At 33.2% G+C, this 16,882-nt stretch overlaps 1 protein-coding gene across 6 annotated transcripts in view; it reads left to right on the top strand.

Moving 5' to 3' along the window:
* Window positions 1–16,882, top strand: part of LOC102004253 (kinesin-associated protein 3) — a 170,370-nt gene that overhangs the window by 107,671 nt on the left and 45,817 nt on the right. For all 6 annotated transcript variants that reach the window (XM_005398164.2, XM_005398165.2, XM_005398168.2 and 3 more), the window contains 5 exons: window positions 5,723–5,831; window positions 10,090–10,202; window positions 10,596–10,761; window positions 11,357–11,482; window positions 14,520–14,618. In XM_005398164.2, the coding sequence (XP_005398221.1) occupies window positions 5,723–5,831; window positions 10,090–10,202; window positions 10,596–10,761; window positions 11,357–11,482; window positions 14,520–14,618 (613 nt within the window). The remainder of the gene's footprint in view (window positions 1–5,722; window positions 5,832–10,089; window positions 10,203–10,595; window positions 10,762–11,356; window positions 11,483–14,519; window positions 14,619–16,882) is intronic.

The raw sequence follows: 16,882 nt of genomic DNA, 5'->3' as shown, positions 1-16,882 counted from the left end.
ACCATTGTGCCATTAGTCATTAATAAACCAAGCTCTACTAATATGAATATCTGATGATTGGAACCCTGATTAGTCTGCTTTTTAATATAGTTTCCTAAAATAGAAAAAGCAAAATTGCAAGATATATAATGTACAAAAAAAGAAACATACTTTTTAAAAATAAAAGAATATGAACAAGTCATACTTACTAAAATAATTCCTCTTAGTATTCCTGCTAGGCAATTTCTTACTATCCTAATATGAAGAATATTATATGTATGCTAAAGCAATTGATATATATAATAATTTCTCTTTACTAATTCAGATTGACATCCTCGATTCCAAATTAGTAGGATAGTATTAAGATTGAATTTGCTATTCCTGTATTTTAACACTTCACTTACATAAAGTTAAAAAACTGATGAGCTCTCAAAGATAATTTCTTAGCCTTTCATATCAAGGGACAAATTGATTATGATTGTATATAGGAATAGACATCCTTCAAAGAATATACAGCACACTTTACCTAACAAGGCAGGTCTAACAGAGATAGCAAGTGTCAGACTATAGCCAATTCAAAGTATAATCAAACTCTTTGTCAAACAAGTTCTCAATAAAAGAATAGCCATGTCAAGAGGAGGTTACAGATGATTTACTACAGTCTCACTCCATCTGTTCTAAGGGTTTCTGCTTTGGCGTTTCAAAGGGTGTTCCTTTTTCGATCTCATTTAGTGTCAAACTTCATTGACTAGAGGATATGAATTGGAAAGCAGCCAAAAAGGAATAAAATTCTTGCACAGATTCATTGTTTTATCACATTTATATTTTTAAAGAACAATATTAGATAAAAGAAAAATCCAAACTAAGAAAGGATAGAAAATTTACTACATTGAGTTTTGAATTTGTTGGTTGTCTACTCTTTTAGAATATATAATCTCAAATATAACATATAAGACCTTATCATTAATGAATGAATAAAATAAGCCTTTTTCTTACTGCCATTTAGAAGTTTCTATGTACATATTCCCTATACATTTTCAATGACAGTGTTCCTCCATATTGTCTTGCCAGACAGTTTTGTAACATCAGACATGTCAGCAATGGAGTTTTCAGAACATTTATAATCTGTATTTCATGAACAAAATGTTCCAAAGCTCACTCAGGGCTCAAGGTTTTTTAGTTTATTTTTAACTTCAGCTCTTACTGGAATACTGAGGTTATGTACCAAATTATATTTTAAATATCCTAAAGCTGTTTAGTATGGAGCAGTATGTTGAGAAAACCAAATAATCTAGGATATTTGTACCTAAAGTGACATCTAGCCCTATAATTTATACTTCACAGTGCCCAGTTTTGACATAATATTTAGGAAAATGTTGGCATGATTTTTTTGCTACATAGTGCCAAGTTTATTGCAGAATAAGAGAATGATGGAAAACAAAACAATAAAGTGAAATGACTTCTTTCGGAGGTAATGTTAATAATTGCTAATGAGGCTGAAGTTTACTTGTAACAGCATGTGATTAACCTGCTTATTAAAGAAAGCCATATCAAGTTTGGGTTGAGAGTTAATGTAATATTTTATTCTCCTTGAATTATGCATATTAATAGCTGTTTAAAAATAATAAATAAAATTTTTAAAAATAGTTGTTTAGTAACGATCTTCAGGTATTGTATATAAATATTTCAAAGAGAAGCCTTAAATGACTTTGAAGGTAGGAAAGCAAAGGCTCAGTTGTAATGAACATATATTTACATGATCAAAAAGAATGTAAGAATATGGTTATTCTTTATTTACATCAGATATTATATATGGGCTTCATAAATTATAAGTCACTGTTAAAAATTAAGATAGTAAAATGTCAAGTCTTTCTCATCATTTTTAATCCATTCTTAGTCTATTTAAATACTTCCTTTCTTATACAGTGTGTGTTTTATGAGCTAAACCTATAGTTAGATTAGAGTTATATTGTTAAAAAGTGTTTAACATCAAGAATAGGTGACAGACCTTGCAATATTTCCCAAAATTATACTGCTTTCCTTTCTTTGTACTTTATTGTTTCCAATTAGCAATGTACTCTAATTTTCTACTCCCATTTGTCACTATTCCACAAAATTTGGCGGCCAGGTTGAGTCTTGCTTAATACATGTCTTAATGGTCTCAGTGGGTAGATTGTTTCAGGTAAGCATATTTGGGATAACCAGGAGTTAATGGTTGTATTCTAATAATAGTTAAAAGTACACATTAACAGTTCATTGTTATTTAGACCTCTGTATGTTTTGTTTAAATAGGTGCAAATGCCATCCAGATGCTTATAAAAGTATTTATTGGCAATAGAACAGCCAATCAAAGCACATGGTTAGGTAGTGATGTCATGGTGTTATTTAATATTTTACCCGAGAACAGTGTGCAACAGTCTTCACAGCGATCCACATGCTTTCCACACAGTTGTCCTGTTTGGCCCCTCTTTGATCTTTGTGCTTTTTTTTTTTTTTTTTAGCTGAATGCTGGTAAACGTCCTTTCTGACAGCCCCCTTTGCTCTTGCTTGCCATTATCTGCTGAAGTTCAGAAACCAGAGCATCACTTCAAACAAGAGAGTTAGGGAGTAGGCAGTCAGAAGAGATTCCTGAGGCATGCAGAGTTCTGGCATAATCATTCAAAGATGTTGGGGCAGTGCAGTGGGGGTGGAGGAGGTGTGCGTGAGTGCTGAGAGCGGTGGGGGTTGGCCTCTGGTCACTGGTAAATAAGTGAAGGCAGGTGCCAGAGAGTCTAGACACCGTGATTTCAGTCCTGGGTCTTTGGTATCTGATACCCAGTATGGGACTTGGCTGATTGAACACTATTGCATCTTCACTGCCCAGGCTGAAGCCCTTTTAGTGTTTTCCTGTGAAATTAGTAAAAGATGACAACAGACATGGTTAAAACAGAGCAAATCGAGTTTTAATATTTCCTAGTTGTTGGCAGTTTCACTTACTTTTGAAGTACCATGGGTAGTAATCAAAGGCAATGTTTCACTGTTGGACTTGGAGTTGCAATGAACTTATTTTTAAATTTGAATACTTCAGTCAAAACTGAAGTGTATCTCTTTCTTTGAAAAGCTAATTCTATGTTATGATACATTCCTTTCATATTTAGTCCTCATTTCTCAGAGTTTTGAGGATGAGAGTTGGGTAGGTTTTCAAACTGTGTAATAGTATTTTAAAGTGTAGTTTCTGATTATTTCTATATGAGATTTATCATAGAAGTGTTTTAGAAAATCAGTTTTTACTGGCAGTTGTCATACTACAAAGGCTAACTTGCTATAAATAATTTATTCTAGCAATAATTTTTTTTTTTTTTGTCTTTTTGAGACAGTTGAGGCTGGCCTTGAGCTCACTTTGTAGCCCAGGCTGGTCTCAAACTTGGAACCATCCTCCTGCCTCAGTCTCCCGAGTGCTAGCAATAAATATTTTGTTAAACCATTGCTTTAATATAAGAGATTTTCATTATAAGAAGGTTTCTCAGTATTAGTAAAAGCTCACTTTGTAGCCCAGGCTGGTCTCAAACTTGGAACCATCCTCCTGCCTCAGCCTCCCGAGTGCTAGCAATAAATATTTTGTTAAACCATTGCTTTAATATAAGAGATTTTCATTATAAGAAGGTTTCTCAGTATTAGTAAAAGTTCAGAAGAGATCTTTAATAGGTTTTGAATTGTAGTATGAAAAACATACTAATTACAATAGATTATTACCTACATTTTTTTCTAATTTGTAATTTAATTGACAATTTTATTTGCTATTAGCTGACAATATATAAGTAAAATAAGATTTTCCAAAAAATACATATATATACAGTAAATTAAGATTATTTTATTTTTGCCATAGAATCTTTTTATTTTACAGCATTATTAAGTAGTAATGTTTCTCTATCCAGAGATTTCTTACTGGCAACATTTGTGGTTAATGTGCTGCCCTCTGGGAGAGGGCATGACACATGCCATGCATTCAGCTGCTACAGTATTTTATAATTTTCGGCACATACATTACTGCATTTTATTAGAATTGTACTTACCAATTGGAATGATACTTATTTTAATTTGGGCTTCCTGTTGTTCATTGCTAGCACATAGACAATATTGTTGATTTTGTGGGTTGAGCTTGTATTCTTTATCAAACTTAGAAGCTATTTGGAACTAGCATAGAAAGCAATCAAAATAAGACTCAATAGAATAGGTTCTAAAATAATATTTATTATTCACTGGCTATACATAAGGCAGTATGCCTGATTTATTCATTCTGTAAAGGTATAGCTCTGAAATAAAACATGGAAATTTTGAGATTATAAAGCTTAGGAATGATTTCCATTTGTTAGCAATTTGGACTTAGAGAAAAATATATTTACATAATATCTTTATGTAATATGTACTCTGTTAATTTGTTGATTTTCCAATAATAGAAAACTGACTTTCCTAAATTATTGCATAAAGATTGTTTATTTCTCTTTTATTATAACGGTGGTCTCTCATTATGATAAATCTAGATTACTGCTAACTGGCGTAGGTAGCCTACCTCTTCCTTAATTTTTTGTCTGCTGCTTCTGACACCCTCCTTCCCTTTCTTTTATCATTAAATAGAATTATTTTCTCATTTTGTACTCATGCCCAATTTACTGAAGTCTGCTTACAGCAGTTAACAATCGCACATGACAGACAGTTGCTGACATTATACCTCCAGTTGAGATATCTCCTCTAAACTCAGCCTTACATTTATAGCTTCCAACTGAGTATTCTGCACTAGACTGTCATAGGCAATTTACACTCACCATACCTGAAACTGAAAATACTACCTTCCTTTTAAGGCTTTGTCCTACTTTTTGGGGGGGCGGGAAACAGGGAGGCAGTACTAGAGATTGAATCCACGGTCTTGCCATACCGCCAATCTACACCCCCAATCCTCTGCTATTTTAATTTCCCTTTTCGTTATATGTTAGTTCCACCATCCATATCATAGGTCAGTGCAAAGATCCATGGAGTCTTTTAAATTTTCCTCTTCCTTAACCCCAACATCTAGTCAGTTATTAAATTCCAGTTTGATTCTGTCTACTAAACATACCGCTGATCAATCCCTTTACATTAATCCCCATTGTCCCACGTAGTATGGACAGCCATCATCTCACCTGGACTTTTCCTGTAGCCTCCTAGACGGTTTCCCATGTTATAACCACGATTCAGTCTGTTTGTTGCACTAGCCAGATCTTTTGAAGACACAAGTCTTATCCTGACACTTTCCTACTTAGAAACATTTTTATAGCTTCCAATTATCCTTAGAATGAAGCCCCTATTCCTTAACACACAGCATTGGAAGACCCCAACTTATCTGGCCTTTGCCTTCTTATTTCTCAGCAATTTCTCATTCTCTACCCATGCTCTTTTGGTTCTTCAGAACAGTTGTGTTCCTTTCTGTATTGTGACTTTTGCATAAGCTACTTTCCTTACTTGGAATGCTCAGCTTGCGAGTATTTCCTTAGGTGCAGAGATGTTATGTAATACTTTTCTTCTATTCTCCACTGTACCTGGAAGTTTATATTTAATGCAGAGCATCTGGTAGTATTCAGAGAACCTGAATACTCATTCAGTTATTGAACAGCTTTTAAGTTTTGTGTTGAAATGTAGATTACATTGTATCATTTTCAACGTTCAATCTGAAATAAAACATTTTAAGATATTTGTTTTTTGGTAACATCTGTCCTGTGCTTTTTGCTAGTTAATGAAGATGCTCTTTGAATGTTCAGATGAACGAATTGATTTGGAACTCATTTCCCTCTGCATTAATCTTGCTGCTAATAAGAGGAATGTACAGCTGATCTGTGACGGTTAGTACCTTTGAGCTTCCTAGGCTACCTCATTAGCATATGATAATTGAAATTTAATGAAAAATAGGTACTAAAGAACTCAGAATTATAGTAGATACCTAAATCCTATTTATCTAGAATTATAGTGGGTACCTAAATCACTATAGTTACCATTCTTAAAGGTCACATAGAATATTCTTATGTCATAAGTGGAAACACCCTTCAGTAACATTTTATAAACCAAAGTTATCATTGATTAAATTTTGATTTTTAAAACATTTTCTAGATAAAATGAAGCTTTTATTTGTGAAGCAGTGATCTCCAATTAAAGATGATAAAATATAAGTGTATTAGGTTATTGTTTCTATATCTTGGTAGAATGTAATACATTATGATGTTTCAGAGAATTTTCAGTTTATTTATTTTAAAAAGTAGTACATGGGGAGCTGGGAATTTAGCTCAAGGGCACAGTGCCTGCCTGGCAAGCGCAAGGTCATGAGTTCAATTCCCAGTACTGGAAAAAAACAACAACAGAAAAAAACAAAAAAAAAAACCAGTAGCACATGTTCATTATAGAAATTACAAATTACCAAAGAGGTAAACACTGAATCTTTTAATCATCCTGAAATAAATATGTCAAAATAAAATGTGATTTTTCTCTTTATATATTACAAAATGTTCTTTTAAAGTTAATATCTTGAAGTTTTCATCCAACAATAAAATACACATTTTACTCAGCAGCACACAGAAGTTTTCCAATGTAGACCATATCATAGACCATAGATAATATGCTTAAATAAATACAAAACAACTGAACTAATCCCCTGTATTCTACCAGATCTACTGAAGGGAACTGCAAATTAACACCAAAAGAAACCACAGACACTATGCAAATAATGCAGATTAAATGATAAATTATTGAATAACCAGTGGAACACAGAAGAAATCAAGGAAGAACTAAAAAGTTCATAGAATCAAATGGCCATGGAAATATGTACAGCATACCAAAACCTATAGGACACAGTAACGGTTCAAAGAGTGAAGGGAATAACTCTGTAAATACACATATTAAAAGAGTAGAGATGTCGCAAGTAAATAATCTATGGATTTATCTCACACTCCTAGAAAATCAAGAGCAATTCAAATCCAAAAGTAGTAACAGGAAAAAAATTAAAAAGATTAGAATGGAAATTGATAAAACTGAGAAGAAAAAAAATACAAAGGATCAATGAAAAGTAGTTGATTCTTTGAAAGGATGAACAAGATTGATAAATTCCTAGCAAAATTTACCAAAAGAAGGAAAAAAAAACTTCTACCGGTACACTTAGAAATGAAAAAGGTGAAATAACATCAGACTTTGCCAAAATCTAGGGGCTTATAAAAAACTACAAAAACATATATTCCAGGTATAGAACCTTACCTCAAACTGTTAAAAGCTGTTTTTGACAGATTTACTCCCACTATCATACAAAATGGAGAAAACCTGAAACAGTTTTGTCTAAAATCAGGAAAAATACAAGAATGTCCACCATCACCACTCCTCTTTAATGTAGTACTTAAACCTTTAGTGAGAGCAGTAAGGCAAGAGAAAGAATATGATTTGAGTAGGAAAGGAAGAAGTCAGGCTGTCCTTGTTTGTAGATAACATAATCTTTAACATGCTGGGCTCAGGGACCTCCACCAGAAGCCTTTAGAACTAAGGAACAAATGCAGCAAGGTATCAGGATTAAAAAACTCAATGCGCAAAAACCAATAGTGTTCCTACACCAACAGTGAATCCACCAAGAAAGGCATCCGGTGAATAATCTCATTAATGGTAATGTCAAAGAAAAATTAAATTCCTAAGAATTAACCTAACCAAGGAAATGAAAGACCTCTATAATGGAAACTGTTATACACTGAAAAAATAAAGAGGTCATCACAAAATGGAAAGACCGCTGTCCTGGATATGTAGAACCAGTAATTGTCAAAATGTCCATACTACCAAAAACATGCAGATTTATATAGAACCAAAAGAGACCCAGAATACCTAAAGCAATCCTGAGCAACAAGAGCAAAGCATGAAGTGTTACAATGCCATATTTCAAGTTAACTTACAGTGATCAAAATAGCATGGTCTTGGCACAAAAACAGACATGAGGGGCCAGACATAGTCCTTTACACATAGAGCTCAAAAACCTCCACCAGAAGCCTTTAGAATTAAGGAACAAATGCAACAAGGTATCAGGATTAAAAAACTCAATGCGCAAAAACCAATAGTGTTCCTGTACGCCAACAGTGAATCCACCGAGAAAGACATCAGGTAAATAATCTCATTAATGGTAATGTCAAAAAAAAATTAAATTCCTAAGAATTAACCTAACCAAGGAAAGATTAAGCTAACCAGACAGATTAGAGGTTATAGAAATAACTCCAGACACATTCACCATCTGATCTTTGACAAAGGGGCCAAACATGCATTAAAGAAAAGATGGCATTTTTAACAAATACTGCTGAGAAAACTGGTTATCCACATGCAGAAGAATGAATCTTGACCCATATCTCGGACTCTGTACTAAAATCAAATCAAAAGGGATCAATAACCTAGATATGAAAACAGAAACACTGAATCTGCTAAATGATAAAATAAGTAAAACTTAAAGACAAGCATGTAAGCAAGAACTTTCTGAACAGAACCCCAGTTGCACAAAAAATAACTGACAACAAATGAGATATTAAATGAAAAAGCCCTGCACAGCAAAGGAAACAAATAACAGAATGAAGAGACAGTCTGCAGAATAGGAGAAAAAAATTTCTAGCTTCTCCTTGGACAGAGCATTGATACCTAGATTATATAAAGAACTCCAAACCTTAGATCCTCAAAATAAAAGAACAATCAAATATGGGCAATTAAAAAAGATACTTCTTAAAAGAAGGAGCACAAATGACCAATAAGTACATGAAAAAATGTTCAGCATCTTTGGCATTAGAAAAATGTGAATCAAAGCAACACTGAGATTCCATCTTATTCCAGAAAGAATGGTTATCATCAAGAACTCAAAAAACAGCAATCACTGGTGAGGCTGCAGGGGAAAGGAACCCGTCTACGCTGTTGGTGAGGATGTAAACTAATACAACTACTATAGCAATCAGTAGGGAGATTCCTAAAAGAGCTAGGGATAGAAATTCCATTTGACCCAGCTATATCTCTTCTGGATACTGTCCTGAAAGAGTTAAAATCACAGTTATTTTAGGGATACACCTTGAGACCATAACGCTAAGCAAAATGTGTCAGACACAGAAAGTTAAGTATTACATGGTTTATCTTACATGAGAAATCCCAAAGGATAAATAAAGAGCAATATAAAAATTAGATGATAAGAAATGGAGGTAGACCTTTTGCAGATGGAAACAGGATCTAGGAATGGAAGAAAAGGAGAAGGGACTTGGAAATAAAGATGGGTAGAGATGCGGTATGTACATGTAGCAACTTCCTAAGATGAATTTATTCAGTATATAGGGCAAACATGCATTAGAAATAAACACCTAAAGAGACGTATTATGGAGACTATTACAGTGATACATGCATACCCATGTTTATAGCTGCACAACTTATAATAGCTAAATCTCAAAAGCAAAACACATGCCCAAAAGCAGAATGAGTAAAGAAAATGTCATATATACACACATTGGAGTACCACTCAGCCATAAAGAAAGATAAATTTGAGTCATTTGTAAAACAGTGGATGCATCATGAGACCATATGCTAAGTGAAATACAATCAGACACAGAAGATTAATGAGTTTGTTACCTATTTCTTTTTTGTTTCAAACAGTGCTGCTCTAATTATGCTTTCTTTGCATCTTTATGCATCTCTAGTTATATATTCTCAGAAAAAATTCCTAGAAATCCAATTTTTCTGTTTTAAAAGTGTTTTTAAAAATTTGTGGTGCATAATTCAGACATAAAAAGGCACAAGGTGTTTGAGTCTATTAATATGAAGATCTCGTTCACATAGAACTAATCTGTATTTGAAAAGAGGAAACAATAGGAAAACAATAAAAAGAAAAATGATTTTATCTGAGGAATACGATTGACTGGAGGGAACTTTCTAGAATGAATGGGGATGCTCTGTTGATATGTAGTGTGGGTTGTGCAGATATATGCATCTAAGTTAATCAAATTGTACATGTGAGGTTGTGCGTTGTAATAGGCATAAATGTTTTATAATGACTCATAAAACCATGAAACTTGAGGTAACCTTAGTTTTAATGGGGAAATGTTCTATTTTGTCTTCTAGGAAATGGGCTGAAGATGCTCATGAAAAGGGCTCTGAAGCTCAAGGATCCTTTGCTCATGAAAATGATTAGAAATATTTCCCAGCATGATGGACCAACCAAAAATCTGTTTATTGTAAGTATTGTTTTTGGCTGGCTGTCTATTAAAATGGACTGTGAATTGGTATTATAAATGGGTATATTACTCTTAGTAAGATCTCATCAAATACTTATTTATATCCCAAATTGGCACTTGCATTAGAAACTTCTTTGTAAGGTTAGCTCTTAGAAATCCCAGTCTACTTTTTGATGATGATGTTTTTATTTTGTGATCTCTGTCTCTAACCCCTCCATGCCCACTGCAGTCTTGCCTTAAACCAGCTCACCACTGGCTTCCTCAGCAACTTAGTACAAGATTTATATTGCAAGAGAATCATGATTGATATTTATTTTTCTTCCTATCACATTACTAGGTTGGTTCTTCTTATAAATAATATTTTAACTTTGTACTAAAATTGTGTTTTATCAGGATTATGTTGGGGACCTTGCAGCCCAAATCTCTAATGATGAAGAGGAAGAATTTGTGATCGAATGTTTGGGAACTCTGGCAAATTTGACCATTCCAGACTTAGACTGGGAACTGGTTCTTAAAGAGTACAAGTTGGTTCCATACCTCAAGGATAAACTAAAACCAGGTCTGCTAAGCATCGTACTTCTGCATAATCACTAAGCTATTCTTTTCTGTTGTGAGTAAGGCTACCAGAGCAATGTTTTGTGACTACTGTTAAACCAGGCAAAGCATATTCTTCCCACAGCTCTGTTCTCCCAGAAGGGTCATCACTAGGTACACTCTTAGATGTGTGTTCCCTTCTCTTTACTAACCATATGTTTCCTTAATAGTAGTTTCCCTTCCCATTCATACCTTTGCTGTTTTATAATCCTTTTAATTCCGTTTTTTTTTTTCAAATTACCAAATACCCTCCCCCTATACATATTCACACACACATTAAGTTTTTTGAAACATTTAAATGTCTTTTATTTTCTGTATACATTATCATTCAGTTGTATTTTCAAAGTTATATTTCCACCTTTCTGTCGCCCCACCACCACAAACTATCATCAGCAAACAGAAAGGTTGGGGAAAAGGATAAATTTATAAGTATATGATAAGTTCATTGAAACCGATGTAATAGCTTTCAATATCTTTGCTGTGTACTGGAGTTTTGATAATATAAATGGATTTGGATCAGAACATTTCAATGAAATTTTTCTGCGGCTTGACTTTCCTAGGTGCTGCTGAAGATGACCTTGTTTTAGAAGTGGTTATAATGATTGGAACTGTATCTATGGATGATTCTTGTGCAGCATTGCTAGCTAAATCTGGAATAATTCCTGCCCTTATTGAATTGCTAAATGGTAATGATCATAATTTATTTTCATGCTAATGTCTGAATAAATTATTAAAATTTTCAAATATAAAAGGAAGAGTTTGCAACATGAAATAGTATTTAACTTGTTACAATAATCGCAGCAACTTAACTGCAGTTAAGAAAAATGAATTAAATATACTGCTAATGGAGATTAAATAGAATAATATCAAAGAGCTTTAGGTTTCAAAGTTAAAAATGTTAGGGGCTGGGGATTTAGCTCAGTGGCACAGCACCTGCCTAGCAAGCATAAGGTCATGAGTTTGATTCCCAGTACCGGAAGAAAATAAAAAAAAATTTAAAAAGTTAAAAATGTTGCTATGGAGCAATTTGGCATCAGTTTACAAATACTACCCTCCTCTTCCCAACCTTAAATAATTAATGTTCTATCCTTTCTTCTTTCCATCCAGCTTTGTGTTGGCTTGACTTGGATTTCTTCTCTTGCACAAACCTTACTTTTATACTTTTATTCTAATAGGAAAGTTCATTTGGAAGCTGATTCTAAATATATTCCCTTCTACATCCAGAGAGACTATCCTCTGAACTTCCTGCAGTGATGAAAATGTTCTGCACTTGTGCTGACCAACACATGTAGCTTTTGAACATGTGGCTGCCAGACTGAGAACTTGAATTTTTAATTTAATTTAAATTAGCTAGAGTGGCTTATGGCTATGGTATTGGACAGTGCAGGACTGGAGTCTTCCCATTACGATTGTATCACTCCTAGAGGCTGGGGCTCACTGTACTCTCTACTGCATACAAAATTTATCTGAATCAAATATTTGATTAGTGTCAAATTCTCCAGCATCTTAGTCATTAAAAATAGCTAATATGAAAATTTTAAATGCTAATATGAGACACCTAAGAATATACAGAGTTCTTCCTGTCAGTCTTTTCTTTTTTTTTTTTTTTTTTTTTTTTTTTTTTTTTTGGTTTTTCTCCGGTACCGGGAACCAAACTCACGACCTTGCACTTGCCAGGCAGGCGCTTTGCTGCTGAGCTAAATCCCCAGCCCCCCAGTCTTTTCTATATGACATAATATATATGCATTTTATATTAATTTTAGTAGATTTTTTAACGTATAACATAAAAAATACAAAAATTATAGAGACTTCAATGAATTTTCAAAGTGAGCACACCCATGTTACATTAGATACATAGGGAAATAAAATGTTACCAATATCTTAGAAGTACATCTGCCCTCCATCCAGTCATTACTATCTCCTCCAAAGTGGTTTCTCTCTTTTTATCACTGACATATTAGTCTTGTTTGGGTTTAAACTTTATGCCAGTGGAACAGAATCTGGCTTATGTTGTCCTACATTATATTTATGAAGTTAACCTACAGTATGTGATATATAGAAGTTTCTTCATTTTTATGGCTATTTCTGTTTATACTATTAGAAATAATTGAAAGAAGCATTAGGTAGTTGGGAAGTTAAAGTTGAATAAAATGTAGTTGACAGAATAAGAATGAATATTTCATGAAGAGTTGGAGAAAGTTGAACCAAAATAACATGGATCTCAGAATTGCTGACCCACCATGATTTAATTGAGAGAGCTATTTGTGAAGTGAGCTAACAGCCAGAATATTTGGTAAAATGTTTTAATGTTCATGTGAGATGACCACATGCAGAGGCAGTATAATACTGCTTTTAAGAAATACATGGATGTTTTAATACTGAAAAATAATTAGAGTTATGTGAATGAGGGAGCTCTGAATATAAGAGAGTAATAGTAAGATTTTTAGCCCAGCTGGTTTTAGGAAGTTAGTAAGAGAGATCACTGGGGACAGACTGAACTTTAAGGAGCCCATAGTTTATGCCACATACCTATTTGGTTACTATATTGACCAGAAGGTCTGTTTCTAACATATCATTGCACTTTTGCCTAGAATTTGAGGCAAACTACATTTTCAGTAAATCAAGTTTTATAGCACAGACCTAAAGTTAAATATCTGTAAGTAATTATGCTTTAACCCTTACATGTTAGTCAGTAGACATCAGCTGTTCTGTTAAATTATTCTTTATATAATATTAAACTCCTAATAATTAGCCTTTATAATTATATAACATTGTTTTTACATTATAGAGTGAGACTAAATACTTATTTCATGATAGTATGTAAAATTTAATTTTCTGAACATTAGTCCACAAAAGGAAATCCTTTTTTATAATAGTCCAATTTCTACCAACATCTTAGAATTTAGAAGGTGTCAGCCTTTTTTTTTTTTTTTCTTTTTAAAGATAGCAAAGTTTTATTAAAGTAGGACAAGAAACACTGCAGAGTGAGTTTAAGTAAAAGTAGAAAAGGAGCACATCCTACATCATGAGAGTGGGCCAGCGTGCAAGAGAGAACAGAGGGACTTTAACAAGTGGCAGTAAGTGTTGCCATTCATTTCACATTAGGAACATAGAATTTCATTCAATCAATTTTTATATATATTCACAAAAAATAATGAAGGTCACAGATTCTCTCTTAAACCTGTCTCGTCTACCTGTTTCATCTACCTGTCTCGTCTACCTGTTTCTTTTAGGTATGACCTGATCTTCTGAGAGGAATTATCTCAAGTACCCTAGTTTAATCTCAAAGATGATTGAACTTCCGTTTTCCAAAATCTGCATTTTTTTTGTTTTCCAAAATTAAATCTAATTAAATTAAATCTAATTTAGCTCAAATCAAATTTTCTCAGTGCTCTCCCACTGAGCTGTATCCTCAAACTCAGAAAATACATTATAAAATTTTGGGCTGGGGATATAGCTCAGTGGCATAAGTGTTTGCCTGGCAAACTGAGGTCATGAGTTTGATTCCTGGTACCCAAAAAAGAAAAAAAAGATAAAATTTCTTCATGGGTCATTGCCATGTAATTTAGGAGAAGCATCTAGAAATAGATGATGTGTTACTTATTTATTATAATTTAAAATAGTTATCCTATCTCTTTGTTACTTTTCATTTTTCTCATTCTCTGTTTTTTCATTTGGTATATATATGTTATTCTTTCATATAAACATTTTGTTTTCTTTCAGCTCAACAAGAAGATGATGAATTTGTGTGTCAGATAATTTATGTCTTCTACCAGATGGTTTTCCACCAAGCCACGAGAGATGTCATAATCAAGGAAACGCGTATCTTTTCACTGTTCACAATAGATAATTGTATTTTACATAATCAGAAAATAAGCGTCTTTGGCTTTTCTTACAGATTTTCAAGTACTATAGAAAACACTACACTTTGAAATAAATTTATAAGACTAGCTATTTTCCAGGGAAGCTGCTTACCCTAAATCAGGGTAGGATGAATATCCCTAACCCAAAAATCTGAAATCAAAAATGCTCCAAAAGCTAATAGCTTCTAGATACCAACATGATGCCATGATGGAAAATTCTACTTCATATAACAAGTCATGTTCGAGACATAGGTGCACTGAAAATACTGAATAAAATTCCCTCCATGCTATGAATATCAGGCATATATTACATGTAAGTGAATATCACATTTAGACTTGGGTCCCATCCCCAGTATAGCCTATTATGTGTAAGCAAATATTCCACTGTCAAAAAGAAATCTGAAACTTTTGAGATGGAAGTACTCAATCTTTGAAGAAGTAGACTATAATAATTTTTTAATGACAGATTTCGAGTTCTAAGAAACTTAAGTATATCAAAATTTCCTTCTTTTAACATAAATGTCAGAGGTTTTGAGGGCTGTCTTTGGTCCTTATCTAATCTTATTGATTACACATTGGATAAAGCACATCTGTTCTCATGACTTCAGCTACCAACTGTATTTAAGTATTTAATACCTGCCAGATATCAGACATCTGTTGCTAACAGCTCCCTAAACGCCTTCCACCTCAAGGAGTGTAGCACAGTATAAACTAAGTGCATTATAATTAAAGAGTCCTAATTTTTTTCTTTTGAGGGTGTTGCATGTTAGGCAAGTGCTCTCCCACTGAGCTGTATCCTCAAACTCAGATGACCCTAATCTTAAGTTCCTTTTGCCATTTACCTGCAAGGACCTCAAAAAAAGCTGTGTAACCTCCTTCACACCACTCTTATAGCTATAAAATGAATATAATACTAAATAAGACCTACTTTCTAGGCTTATTAAAATGCTAATGGATTTAAAGTGCCTACTGTTACAAACACCCAAAAGAAGTCTGTAAGTGGTACTGTACTATACTACATTACTACATCCGAAGGGCATTGTAGTCAGTATCATCCCTTGAGAAACATAATGGTTCTAGCTTGTTTTCATTGTGGATAATAACAGTATCATCCACACAGTCTCTGAAGCTGAGATTTTAGTATCTGTTGTTTCTTACTACATATAAGTAATCATTTATTCCGCACCCATTTATGAGGTTTTGACCATTTCATTGACAGTTACTGACATATATATATATATATATATATATATATATATATATATATACACACACACACATAATAGTCAAGTCTTTGTCATCAAAACAAGTCTAATTGAAGAGATAGGCAAGTAAATAAGAAATATAAGACTATAATCCAGTGTAATCAATTTCCTAAAGACATGGGTACATAGTAGTAGAAGTGGTAGTATTTAGCTGATCTGGTATTTGTTTTTAATTGATTTCTTGTATATATTTTTAAAAATCTACTTTTACCTGTACTGTATAAAAATCTTTCATTACCTGTATGAATAGTCTAAATTATTTACTCAATCCACAGAATTTTGAATAACTGACCTTAACCTATTTTTCTGTGAGATGTTCCCCATTTAACATCTGCAGTTGTTTTTACTTCTTTTTTTGGTTGTTCCTTTTTTTGGTTCTTTCCTGAATTATTTTACTTCTCTCAGTTTCTTGATGTATGTAATTCATTCATACATATTCTATGACAGTGGTCGCGAACCTGTGGCACACTTGCCACAGCAGGCTATTTGTTATCAGTGAAAGCTCTGAAAGGTTCACCATCACTGTATATGCCTCTTCACTTCTTTTCTCTCTTTTAAAATGCTAGGTTTCATCTTATGTGAAAATATCTAATTATAAGGTTTTGTTCTGTTTTGTTTTTCCTTGTACCAACCATGGGACTTTGACTGATTCTTTTCTGTTGTTCTTTTTTGTCTGAATGATGTTTCCCTGGACTTTGGTGATAGACCAAGTGTTTATAATTATACAGTTCTAGAGCTCCCTCTTCAGTTTTCTTCATATTTTCAAAACTGTATATTTATACTACTTTCTGAGATTTGCTCATTTTGTTTTTTAACCATTTCCAATGTTTAGACTTTTCTCTTACTTCCCCACTATCTTTATCATTTTAACAAGTGAAATACTAAATTTCTCTCGTCATTTTATACTAATGATTTTATTTTACATTTTAAGTTAAATTTCAATTTATCATTTAAAGAA

This window comes from Chinchilla lanigera, unplaced genomic scaffold (assembly GCF_000276665.1).
Source record: "Chinchilla lanigera isolate Chin_1 unplaced genomic scaffold, ChiLan1.0 scaffold00061, whole genome shotgun sequence".
Taxonomy (NCBI): domain Eukaryota; kingdom Metazoa; phylum Chordata; class Mammalia; order Rodentia; family Chinchillidae; genus Chinchilla; species Chinchilla lanigera.
The sequence above is the reverse complement of the archived record's forward strand: the minus strand, read 5'-3'. Positions and strand labels throughout refer to the sequence as shown.